The sequence below is a fragment of the Diceros bicornis genome, chromosome 6 (assembly GCF_020826845.1).
Source record: "Diceros bicornis minor isolate mBicDic1 chromosome 6, mDicBic1.mat.cur, whole genome shotgun sequence".
NCBI classification, from domain to species: Eukaryota; Metazoa; Chordata; class Mammalia; order Perissodactyla; family Rhinocerotidae; genus Diceros; species Diceros bicornis.
The window spans coordinates 95,240,335-95,253,350 of record NC_080745.1 but is presented as its reverse complement, the minus strand read 5'-3'; the positions used below and the strand labels follow the sequence as shown (position 1 = coordinate 95,253,350).

General features: G+C 54.1%; 1 protein-coding gene across 2 annotated transcripts in view; it reads right to left on the bottom strand.

Moving 5' to 3' along the window:
- The window catches only part of KNDC1 (kinase non-catalytic C-lobe domain containing 1), a 66,010-nt gene that overhangs the window by 31,017 nt on the left and 21,977 nt on the right, over nt 1–13,016 (bottom strand). For both annotated transcript variants that reach the window (XM_058544337.1, XM_058544336.1), the window contains exons 5-10: nt 12,630–12,747; nt 10,451–11,142; nt 7,632–7,746; nt 6,674–6,745; nt 6,516–6,577; nt 967–1,125 (exon numbers count right to left, since the gene is read on the bottom strand). In XM_058544337.1, the coding sequence (XP_058400320.1) occupies nt 967–1,125; nt 6,516–6,577; nt 6,674–6,745; nt 7,632–7,746; nt 10,451–11,142; nt 12,630–12,747 (1,218 nt within the window). The remainder of the gene's footprint in view (nt 1–966; nt 1,126–6,515; nt 6,578–6,673; nt 6,746–7,631; nt 7,747–10,450; nt 11,143–12,629; nt 12,748–13,016) is intronic.

Below are 13,016 nucleotides of genomic sequence, written 5' to 3'. Positions count from 1 at the left end.
GTGGCAGCGAGGAGGGCTGGGGGCTTCTCGCCAGGAGGACCCTGAAGGCGCCCCAGCCTTGGGCCGCCTGTGATGAGATTCAGTGTCTGCGCGTCCACCAGCCGTCCCTCCCCAGCTGGAAATGAAAACTGAACAGAGATGGGCATGGCCTCTCCCCCGACCCGGCCTTGCGGATGGCCACCTGCACGGAGCCACCTGAGCCCCCGTTCACCTGCCCCCCTCCTTCTCCCTCTAAATGGCAGTGGCCTCTGTGCAAATGAGGGCAGGCTCGCTTTGCCCCTCCTGCAGCATTGACTGCTTAAAATCCGCTCTCACCACTTCAACTGATGTCTGGCCGTATTTACCTTTGACACTGGATCTCGTCCTCACTGGAGAGAGCAGGCCAGAGAGGCCCAGAGAAGTTATGCAGGCTGCCTGAGGTCACAGAGAAGGCCTGGCACCCAGGTCCCCTAGCCCCAGAGCTGTCTCCTCCACCTGTCTACACACAGCTTCTCCTTCCAGAAGGCTCTGCGGCCCCCTAACCACCAAAATGCAATGGTGGGCCCCCCTGCACTCGTCCAGCGGTAGCTGGCAGACGTGGCACCGGCCACTCTTGGAGGATGGTCAGGACCCACCCCACTGGCCCCCCGCCCAGCCTGGAGAGACCAGCCGGGGAGGGGGAGGCTGACAAGACCCTCAGAGGAGGTGTTAGGGGACGCTCTGCTCCCCTCTGGCAGGGCCTAAGGGCAGGGGTCAGCCCTCGGCCCCAGGACATCCCCTACCTACTCTCTGGCCTGTGGACACCTTGGAGACAACAGGGGGTCTGGAGGGAATGCCGGGGTGGTGAGCAGCTGAGACCCCCGCTGCCCTTCCCCATCCAGCGGCACTGGCCTTCCCGGGAATCCAGACCCCGTGTCCAGCCCTCCTCCCCTGTGGGCCACCTCCCAGGCCCTGGACGGTGAGCTGGTCCCCCTGCAGCTCTGTTACCTTGATGGCCTCGGCTGCGGACGGCCGCTCCTGGGCGCTGCGTCTGGCCATGTCCAGGAGGAGGGTCTTGAGCCTGCGTGGCAGGGCCAGCTTGTGGTCTCGGGGGACGCTGAACTTGGCTGCTGTCCACAGGACCGCGGCCACACAGTACACTGAGGCCTGGGTGGAGGAGGAGAGAGAGGGTCAGCCCTGCTCAGCAGGCCTGCCCTCGCCCCAGGGCTCCCCAAAAGGGTCACCGGGGCACTGTCCCCACAGACACACTCCTGTCGGGACCCCCACCAGGCACCTCCTCAGAGCCTGGAGCCCCACCCCAGACCCTGCGTCGGCACCCAGGGGCACAGCCTTGGAATCTGCATGTTTAACAGGTACCCACAGGGCCGAAACACTCGAGTGTGAACAGCCACGACTTAGGTCTCAGCCGGGTTTCCCCCTGTCACTCTCCTCACGAAGGTGAAGGTGGCGACCTGGGGAGTCTGAGGCCAGGAGCCCCAGAATCAGTGGTGTGCTGCTAAACGGTTAAGAACGGGCTCTCCGAACAAACCTGCACACCTCTGCGTATTCTAGAATTTACTGAGATATAGGATGTGCAGCACACAGTTTAAAATAATGAAAGCTCTTTTTTCTAAGTCCCATCCAGGCGACTGACTCTCACTGAGAGTTTTCCTGGATTTTTACCCAACAGCTGCGTCCGCAATCAGCCTATGACGAGTGAGTGGTTCCGACATGAACGTTGGTCGGTATTTTCCTTTATCTCAATAAGACGAACATGAAACAAGAAAGACACAAGTTGGTGCTGCACTCGTCTGGGTGGCGTCTTTGCTGCATCGGAACAGTGTTGAGAACCGGAAGAATATTCCTTTGAGCGTTTGTGACTCCCGAAATGCAGCAGCCACAGCCAGGACACACCCATAAGTTCAGTTGTGGTAACACTTCCCGCCTTGCTCCGCTAAGTCCAGACAATCGACAGAACAACACACCACCGCCGGTGTTAGCGCCTGCTGGCTGCCGCGGTGTAAACACTCCGCATGGCCAACTTCAAGCTGCCCAGGTGGCGCCAGTGGACGGGGAAGAGGAAGGACAGAGGCCCCCTCGAGGCAGCGCCCCCCCAGCCAGGAGCATGGCCAACAGGACACTCCAGTCAAACCTCTAGGAAATTGTTAGTTTTGAGTATCTAATCTTTTAAGAAGTTTAACTTTTTATTTGAGACAATTGTAGATTCACACACAGTCGTAAGAAGCACTGTACAGAGATCCTGTGCGCCCTCACCAGCTTCCCACAATGGTAACGTCTTGCAAAACCATAGCACCACGTCACAGCCAGGACGTGGCCGGTGACACAACAGAGACACAGAGCATCGTCAGGATACCCCCTGTGGCCCTGACCACGTCTATTCCCGCCCTCCTTGATCCCTGGCGACCGCTCCTCTGGCTTCCATTTCCATAATTTTGTCATTTCACGTAGATGGAATCACACCATAGCTAACCTTTCCGGATTGGCTTTTTCCTCCCAGTACAGTCACCTGCAGATCCACCAGCTTCAACATTCTCTTCCCTTGACTGCGGACCAGCAGTCCACGGTGTGGAGGTGCCACGGCCTGTTGAACTCTCACCCTCTGAAAGACACCTGGGTTGTTTCCAGTTTGGGGCTATCACGAATAAAGCTGCTACAAACATTCGTGTACAGGATTCTGTGTGAACTTTTCTCTAGGACAAACGTCTTGGAGAGCAACTTCTGGGCTGTGTGGTAGCTGTATGTTGAGTATTTTAAGAAACTGCCAGATTGTCTTCTGAAGCGGCTGCACTGTTTTGCATTCCCACAGCAATGCCTGAGAGTGCCAGTTGCCCCACATCCTTGCCAGCATTTGGTGTTGTCAGTTTTCCAGATTTTGGCCATTCTAATAGGTGTGTAGTGGTTTTCCATTGTTTTAATTTGCTTTTCGTGATGACATATGGAGGTGAGCATTTTTCTTATTCTTATTCAACATAAGATGTCTTCTTTGGCGGGGTGTCTGTTCTGGTCTTTTGCCCACTTTTTAATTGGGTTGTTTCCTTTCTTATTGTTGATGTTTAAGAGTTCTTTGTATACGTGGATAACAGTCCTTTATCAGATACGTGTTTGGCAAACATTTTCTCCGAGTCTGTGGCTTGTCTTTTCACTCTCTTAACATATCTTTTGCAGAGCAGAAGTTTTTATCCTAATGAAGTTTAACATCAGTTTTTCTTTCATGGATCGTGCTTTTGGTCAGGTCTAAAAACCCACTGCCTAGTTTTTCTCCTAAGTTGTCTTCTAGGAGTTTTATAGCTTTGCATTTTACATTTGGGTCTATGATCCATTTTGAGTTAATTTTTGTGAAAGGTGCAAGGTCTGTGTCAAGATTCTGTTTTGTGTGTGTGTGTGCATGTGTTTGTTCAGTTGTTCTGGCACCATTTGTTGAAAAGACTGTCCTTTCTCCATTGAATTGCCTTTGCTCTTCTGTCAGAGACTGGTTGACTATATTGACAGGAGTTTATTTCTGGGATCCCTCTTCTGTTCCACTGACCAATTTGTCTGTCCTTTCACCAATACCACATTGTCTTGATTATTGTAGCTTTATGGTAAGTCTTGATGTCGGGTGGTGTCAGTCCTCCAACTTTGTTCTCCTCCTCCAATATTGTGTTGACATTCTGTGTCTTTTGCCTCTCTGTATAAATGCTAGGATCATTTGTTGGTATCCACAAAATAACTTGCTGAAATTTTGAACAGGCTTGCAGTGAATCTGTAGGTCAAGTTGGAAGAACTGAGATGTTGACAATATTGAGTCTTCCTATCGATGAACATGCACTATTTCCCCATTTACTTGGATCGTTTTTGGTTTCTTTCATCAGAGTTTCGTAGTTTTCCTCATACAGATCTTATACATATTTTGTTAGATTTATACATAAGTAATTTTTTTTGGTGCTAATGTAAATGGTATTGTGTTTTTAATTTCAAATTCCAATTGTTCATTGCTAGGAAACAGGAAAGCAATTCACTTTTGTATATTAACCTTCTATCCTGCAATCTTGCTATAATTGCTTATTAGTTCCAGATTTTTTTTGTTGATTCTGTGGGATTTTCTACACAATCATGTCACCTGTGAACAAAGTTTTATTTCTTCCTTCTCAATCTGTATACATTTTATTTCCTTTTCTTGTCTTATTGCTTTAGCCAGCACTTCCAGTATAACGTTGAACGGGAGCGGTGAGAATGGACATCCTTGCCTTGTTTCCAATCTTAGGGGGAAGGATGTAGTCTTTTACCACTAAGTATGTTAGCTGTAGGTTTTTGGTTTTTTTGTAGATGCTCTTTATTAAGTTGAGGAAGTTTCTTCTATTCCTATTATTCTGAGTTGTTTTTTTTTTTAATCATGAATGGGTGTTGAATTTTGTCAAATGATTTTTCTGCACCAATGAATGTGACATGGGATTTTTCTTCTTTAGCTGGTTAATATATTGAACTACACTGATTGATTTTCAAATATTGAACCAGCCTTGTATCCCTGGAATAACCCCCACTTTGTTAAGGTGTATCATTGTTTTTACATATTGCTGAATTCTATTGTTATTTATTTTGTTAAGGATTTTTGCCTTTATATTTATGAGAGATATTGGCATATATACGTATATTTGTATATGGTACTGTCTTTGTATGAGGAGAATCTTAGCTTTATAACATAGGTTGGGAAGTGTTCTCTCATATTCTGTTTTCTGGAAAAGACTGCATAGAATTGGTGCCGATTCTTCTTTAAGCATTGTGTAGAACTCTCTAGTGAAACCATCTGGGCCTAGAGGCTCACTTTTTGAGAGTTTTAAAATTATATATTCAATTTCCTTCATAGTTATGGGGCTGTTCAAAGGTCTATTTCACGTTGGATGAGTTGTAATGGTATACGTTTTTCGGAGAATCGGTCCATTTCATTTAAGTTTTTGAGTTTATGTGTGTGGAGTTGTCTATGGTATTCCATTATTATTTTTTGATGTCTGCGGAGTCCCTAGGGATATCCCCTGTGTCATTCCTAATATTGGCAATTTGTGTCTTCTTTTTTTGCCTTGTCAGTTTTGCTGGAAGCTTGTTGATTTTACTGGTCTTTTCCAAGAACCAGCTCTTCATTTCATTAGTTTTCTCTATTGTTTCTCTGTTTTCATCTCATTGACTTCTGCTTTCACCTTTATTGTTTCCTTCCCTCTGCTTTGGGTATATTTTTCTCTTCTTTTTCTAGGTTCTTGAGGTGGGAGGTTAGATCACTGAGTTGACTTGACCTCTTCTCTAACACACGCATTTAGTGCTGTGAATTTCCCTGTTGGTCCTGCACAGCTGTGTCCCACAGTGTCAACACGGGCATCTACTGATGGTCTTTTTTCATTCAGTTTGAGATCTTCCTGGTTCTTGGTAGGGGAAGTGATTTTTGATAGAAACCTGACATTTTCAGGTTATGACTCTGGATCTTACTTAAACTTCTGTTTTAGCTAGCTTTCTCAGACACCACTCTGGCAGGAAGAGGGGGCACCATCTTGTTACTGACAGGTGGGGCAGAAATCCAGGTGAGGAAGGGCTCCCGTCGCTGCTGGACAGGGGTGGGAGTCCAGCTCCCCACTAGGCCTCCCCTGACGCCTCTCTGACTGGGAGGGGAAGGAGTCCTTACTGCTCCTCGCTTGCCTCCACTCACACAGGGTGGGCGGCCACGTTACTGCTGGGCAATGGTGAAAGTCCCAACTCTCTGCAAGGCATCCTCTGACACCACTCCTGCTGGGAGGGGCACCTCATTATGGATGGGTGGGATGGGTGTCCAAGCTTCCCACTCGGCCTTCGTGGGCCTGGGTGGGCCTGCCTCTTCCTTTGCCCTGGTCCTTTGGCTCAAGAGTGCAGGCTTCTGTTGGGGCTTTTTGGTCTGTGCCTGATGGTGTTTCTCAGTTGTGGCTTCTTCAGCGCCAAGTCTCCATGTATGAGGCAGAAAGAAAACGCAGGGCCCTCACTACCACGAGCTCCTCAGGCAGAGGCCCCCGGCCAGCTGCCTTCTGTTTTCCACCTTTCAGTCTTCTCATGCTTGTTTTAGGAATGGGGTGTGGGTTTCTCAGTGAACTCAGTGGGGGGAGTAGGAAGTTACAGCTCCTCCACCTGCCCAGAAGTGGAAGTTCTACCTTGGTCTTGAATATAATTTAATGTATTTAATTGTAGGTTTGAACAATTTAATAAATGCCTTGCAAATATTCCTGAAAGTTTAGCTGTGGGCACTCTCAAGCCAGCACGCACTGCCCAGCGCTGTACACACAGAACTTCCATCTCAGGGTGTCACCACCAGAGCCACATCCCTGTCACCCTCCGGGGGAGGCACTGCCAGGCGGAGGCTGGCCAGACCAGGCAGAGCCGGGGCTCTGGACGTGGGTGCTGCACTCGGGGGCCACCCTGGCGCCCCGAGTCCTGATCCGGGGCCCATGCCGCCCCCCCTCAGGCTCTCTGTAAAGAAGGGGGCACCACCGACGGCAGGGCGCAGGCAGGAGCCCACGGGAAGGGAAGGGGGAGGGCCCAGGTACCTTTTCAGTCACCAGCTTTTGCTCTGCAACCTCGGGAGCCAGAAAGAACGAGTTGTAAGCGCCTAAGAGAGAAACCCCCAAACCCCAGGTGAGCTCTCCTCTCAGCCCCGGCAATCGATGCCAGAGCACAGCCCTCGAGGGTGAACCCGCGTACCCACCGTTGGCTGGGGGTGGCCCGAAGAGCACAGCCCCATCCTCGGCCACCAGCACGGAGTCCAGACACAGGCAGGCTGCAACAGAGGTGAGGATCAGGGTGGCCGGACTCACTGCGGGGACCTGTTCTCCCGGGGGCCTGCAGAGCTGCGGTCGGGGTGGGGCAGCCCTTCCTCCCACCCATCCCCACACCCCCCGGGTCACCCAGGGGACGCCAGAACACCAGGGGCCTCCCTGGACTCAGCACAGGGGCTGGGGCCTCCTCCCCTTCCCAGAGGCCCTGGGCAGAGCACCCAGAGTGGACAGGGCACCAGGAGGATCCTCCGAGGCGCCCCTCCCACCCCCAGAGCTGCCTCGCGGCTGCATGGGACATACTGGGCTGGAATGCAAGGAGCTGAAGGAAGAGAGGGCACGGAGGGGCCCGGCCCACCCGCCGAGCGCTGCCCCCAGAGGGGTCCCAGAGGAGGCTGGGGGCCCCCTCAGACTGTACCCCAAAGGTCTGCGGATCATGGGACTGGAGGGCAGCCATATGGCAGGGACGGACTAGCACCACAGAGGGGCTGCGGCCTGCCACACTGCCGGGAGGCTGGAGCTTTGGGGGCTACAAAGCAGTGTTCCGTCTAAGATCCGCCCTGCCCAGCTGCCTTTCACCTCCCTGGGGACAACGTCGCCCCCGAGAGGGTGTGGGCCACCCCCCGGCTCCGGCTTCTCCTTGTATCAGGGTCACCTACTTTAAGGCCACAGTTTAAGCATGTGTCCTCTGCTGCCCCCTGACCCCCTTTGGTCCTAAGACTGGAGCAGACACCCCCCAGGGTGCCCCGGCTCACAGCGTGGACAGTGCCGCCTGGCCCCAGGCCATCGCACGGCCCACACCAGCTGATGGAGGCCGCAGGCTGCCCCTCGGTCCCGGCCTGGGGACACGCTGGGGCGGGCTGAACAAGGAACCGCAGGACGCAGCGTCACCTGGGTGCCGGGTGTGCGTTCGCAGCGTGCTGAGGCAGGCGTGTGACAGAGCCCACAGCTCGTACTCCCTGAAGGGCCGGCCCAGCTTGGACAAGAGGTCCTGCAGGGAGACGTCCTGCGGGGAGAAGTCCCCCTCAGTGAAAAGGGCCGGGAGTCGCTCCGCCCAGACACCCTGGGGAGGGTTTACAGCGGAAGGTGACAGACAGGGCGAGAGCTGCTCTCCATACGGTGGGCTGTGACACAAGCCACTCCCGACAAAGCGGGCTGGGAAAAGTCCCCACATCCAAGCATGTGTGGGTGAGGATGTGGAGAGGTCAAAACCTCGTGTGCTGTGGATGGGAATGTAAAATGGTGCAGCTGCCTGGAAACAGTCTGGAGGCTCCTCAAAAAGATAAACATAGAATTACCCTCCGATCTGGCAATTCTACTTCTGGGTGTGCACCCCAAAGAACTGAAAGCAGAGTTTCGAAGAGACATGTGCAGCCACGTCCACAGCGGCACTATTCACAATGGCTGAGACATGGAAGCAACCCAAGTGTCCACAGAGGGGATGAATGGATAAATGAAATGTGGTCCATCCACACAATGGAATATTATTCAGCCTTAAAAAGGAAGAAAACTCTAACACATGCCATAACATAGATGAACCCTGAGGACATTATGCTAGGTGAAATAAACCAGTCACAAAAGGACAAACACTGTGTGATTCCACTCATATGAGGTCTGTAGAGCCGCCAAATTCACAGAGACAGAAAGTAGAATGGTGAGTGCCAGGGCCTGGGGAGGAGGATGGGGAGTTAGTGTTTAACCCTGGGGACAGGGTTTCAGTTTGGGAAGATGAGAAAGCTCTGGATGGTGGTGACGGCTGCACCATAATGTGAATATACATTATTAATGCCACTGAACTGTACACTTAAAAGCAAGTAAGATGGTAAATTTTATGTTACGTGTATTTTACTCCCCCAACACATGTAAAAGTCCCGGGGTCAGAGGAATGCATTCAGACAGAAGGTAGTTCTCCACTTGAGGCCATGGGAAGAGCGAGGACCACAGCCAGCCAGCTCCTTCGACAGGCAGAAGTGCATGCTTTAGAGGAAGGTTCCAGAGGCTATGTCTTCACTCTCAACCCCTTCCATGCCCATGGTGTGGCGGCCTCGGTCCTGCAACTCTTCCCGGCTTGCTGCCTCACCCTTCTGTGCGGGGCAGGTGGCACATGTGCCGGGCCACGGTGCCCCCTCCCTACGCCTCCTGCTCCATGTGGGGTCAGAGTGGCCAGCTCTGATCCCAGGATGGGCTCTGCAGCAGAGACCCAGGTCCCCGGCTCTCCCTGTGTGGGGCCAAGGTCTGGATGGGCCCTGATCCCATGAGGCCTTTGAGAGAGGGAAGCCTGGTGGTTAGGACAACAGCTGGGCTTCCAGTCAGCTCTGGCCCCTCAGGGGCCACCCATCACCTGACAGGCCGGACGAGAGCTCCATGCCTCAGTTTACCCATCCAGAAGGTGGGCTGTCTTGGGGCTGTCATGGGAAGGTTAGCCTGGTCCAGGCCTCAGGTGCATGAAGTCTTCCTGCCTTACGAGAGCCGGCGTGGCCGGTGGAGATGGTGTGAGATGACACGTGCTCATCTACCATGTGCCAGCGAGCCGGGGTCTCCGGGACAGACTTTAAAGTGAACATTTTTCACATAAGTTACCCTCACGTGCTTATCAGGATACAAATAAAAATATAAACCACAGAGTCCACCCCGCTGTCCTTGTTTCAACAGTGTGCCGGGAACAAGGCGCTTGGCAGGTGGCATAGCCCCTGGGAGCCCACGGAGACACAGAGCTGTCCTCAGAGCCCCTGTGGTCATGCCAAAAACACCCCAAACCTCCCAGAACACTGGCTCTAACAGACTCCTCTGTCCCTTGTGCTGATAAGGGGACCGCACCAGGTCTGACAGACCCGGCCCTGACCTGAGGTAGAGCCCATCCCGACCTGGGGACACCCTGACCTGACATGAGCCAGACCCCATGCTGACCTGGGGAGACCCCATCCTGACCTTGGGGACTCCCCGTCCTGACCTGAGGTAGGCCCCATCTGACCCGGGAAGACCCCGTCCTGACCTGGGGGAGACCCTGTCCTGACCTGGGGAGACCTCATCCTGGCAGCTGCACAAAATCCCAGCATCCGAGGACTCAGTGGGCTGCTCGGGCTCCAATGCTTCCTGGTGTCTTTCGCAGACCAAGCCTGACAGGTGAACAGCCTCCACCCATAGTTTTAGTTTCTGACTTAAAAGTCAGAAGAGGAGACCACTGTAGGCCCTCAGTGGCAAGACCAGGGAAGCAGAGCCCCAGAGCTAACCCCGCTAGAGCTGGGGCTGCTGGGGCCTCCTCCCGGGAAGCTGCTCTCTGCGTGTGTTGTTTGGACAGAAAATGAACCCCAGAGCAGGGGTGTGCCTTGGTCAATGAACGTGTGGGGCAGGCGGGGCCCTGCAAGCCAGGTGGGTGATGGGCGACGGGGAGGGTGGGGGTGGTGGCTGCTCTCAGGACGACCGACCACCACCTGGGGTGAAGCCGTCCATCTCCAGGGAGGCTGCAGGGAGGGAATCTGGCCTGGGGGCCACTCCTGGGGCGACAGTGAGCCCCCCAAGCTGAATTCACAGCTTCCTTCAAAACCAGGGCAACTCTCCTAAAACCTGTGAATTATTAAGCAGGAGTGAAGGCCGAGACCCTCCTTCCTTGGCGTAAGTGACCAGCATTCAACAAGGCTCCGGCCTGCCGAGGGAGTGTGTGTGCAGAACCCTTCCCCAGCCACGTGGAACACCAACACGAAGCCACCCACCTGCTCCATGGCTGCACTTCCGGGCTCCCCGGCCCCATCCAGAATCCCCTCAACAGCCTCTGGAATCCCGGGGTCTTGGCCTGCCTCTCGAGGGTCCTCGGGATGGGGCGGGGGGCTTTCCTCCGCAGGGCTGGGCGCCCCAGCCCCCCTGTCTCCGCCGTGGCCTGCGCCTTGAGCCCCTTCCCACTGGAGCTCAGGCTCCTGCTCCAGCCACAGCCTGGACTTGGGCTGTGCCTTGAAGCTGGAAAGGCCATTTCTCGCCTCCGGAAAGGCCTTCCTGGGGTCTGGAGGGAGGAATTCGGGTATGGGCAGCTGGTTTTTCACGCTGGTCAGCGACAGGCAGAGGGAGCTGGCCTCGGGGCCCTCGGGCAGGAGCCTGGGGAACGTCTGCACTTTCCTCAGGCGGCGACTCTCCAGGAAGCTTCTGTCCAGGTTACCCAGGGGGCACTGGGCGTCCAGGATGAGGCTGGCCAGCCCCTCCCGGCCGTGGCTGTCTCCGTTTTTCACAGGGGCGGACAGGAGAGGCTTTGAGGGAGGAGTCCCGGGGTGCTCTGGGCCGGTGCGGGCGGGGGTCTGGGGCAGGCCCTCTGGGGCGGGCAGGGCCTGCGGGTCAGCGCTTCGGTCTCCAGGCTGCCGCTTGGGCCCCACACTTCTTGGAGCAAGTCTCCCTCTCCAGGTGCTCTCGTCAACATCTGGGCAAAAGCAAGATGCAGCTGCTGTGGAGGCGGCGGCCAGGGACCCGAGCCCAGGATGGGCACCCCTGCAACCTGCCCCCACCCACGGCCACCTCTGACCAGCTCCTATAGGAACCCGGGACCCCACCATCACCAAAGACCCTGAGCACAGGGCCTCCAGGATGGGGCTCCTCTCCTGCGCTTCCAGGCCCCCACCCCTTCCCTCAGTACCCAGAAACGTCCTCATCCTTAGTCACTTAATCCAGTTAATTAACGAGCCTCAGAAGGCTCCTGGGCCTCCCTCCCCCCACCAGACACAGCTTCCTACAGCGGTTCCCCAAGGGAGCCCTTGGCCTGTCTAATTATCTCATCCAAAAGCTCATCGTTGTTCTATTATAATTACACAAGGACACTCCCCAGAGGAAGAAATTAAATCTTGCTACAGCCCCACCCAGTCCCCACGCACAACCTTCCACACACACGTCTCCGTGGGAACCGCTCCAGCCGAGCACAGCCCCTTTGTGGCCTGCGCCCCTCCCGCGGCAGCTCTGCTCTGCGCTGTGCCAACACCCTCCGCTGTGCAACACCCTCCGCTGTGGTTACCACCACGCGGCGTCGCCTGGTGCTGTAGCGACACAAACTCTGACGCGGTCAGGTCGGAAATGCCCGCTCGGCGGGAGGGCCCTGCTGCCACCTGGAGGCTCCGCGCCTCCCTGAGGCCCCTCCAGGCTCATGCTGCAGGCACAGCACAGAGGAGACTTTGGCATTGGTTCAAAATGCGACCTGAGACTCCGCCAGAGCCCCACGTGAGTCATGGAAATCCCAGATGCTCCTGCAACCTCTTGCATGTTGGAGAAGAAAAGAGGCCTACAGACGCCGTGTGGTGTCAGCAAACGGAAATGAACCGAGAAACATTCCCCTGTCTGTTCTGACATGCTCACAGACTAAAATGGTGATGACCAGCTGCATCAGTCATTTCTCAACGTGACCTTGACTCTCACCTCTAATCGAGTGGGTGTCTGCAAAACACGCACAGTATGACTGAACATGTGAGTGTGTGTATGTGTGTAGTGCCAATTTGTGCTCATGTTTCTACATATTTGCATGTGTGGGAGAGGGTGTACACGGTGTGCATGAGAATGTGGGTGTGTGCTACGTTTGTACATGCATGTGCATGCTTGTGTGTGTGTAGTATAAATAGGTATGGATGAGTTTGCACATACATGTATGTTTATGTGTGTGACTGAGCGAGTGTGATATGTGAGTGCTTGTGGGGGCCCATGTGATTTGTTTGAACATGTGTGCAAGTGTGGGTTTTACATGGTGTGTGAGTCCACTGGTGTGAAATCTGTGTACATGGTCTGTGTTACTGTTTGTGCACATTCGCGTGTGCATGTGTATAAATGTGCACACATGTGTGCATGTGAGGGTGCACATATGTGTGTGTCTGTATATGCCTGTGAGTCTGTGCGTGTGCAAGCACATACATGTGCGAGTGTGCTTACCTTGAAACGCTCCAAAGGACTCGATGGAGAGCACCCTCCTCCCGACGGCCGAGAGGCTGCGGCACAGGCGGCAGGAGGACGTGAACTGCATCTTCTCTTTGCACAGTGCTATGATGCTCTGCAGACGCAGGGGAGTGGCTCAGATGGGGCGCTCACCGAGGAGGAAGCCCTGGCCTCCGAGAGCCCACCCGCCCGCCATGTCTATTTTCAGGTCTAAGAAAGCAATGCCTCTTGGATACAGAAAACCAGGACATTCTGTTTAGCCCATAAGAATTGTAAGTCAAACTTCTTCATAACAAACATGTCTAATAAAAAAAATCAAGTTCTTATTTAAACAAAATGCAATGCCACCAAATCCCAGGCTAGGAGCCCGCGTGATTGGGGGGG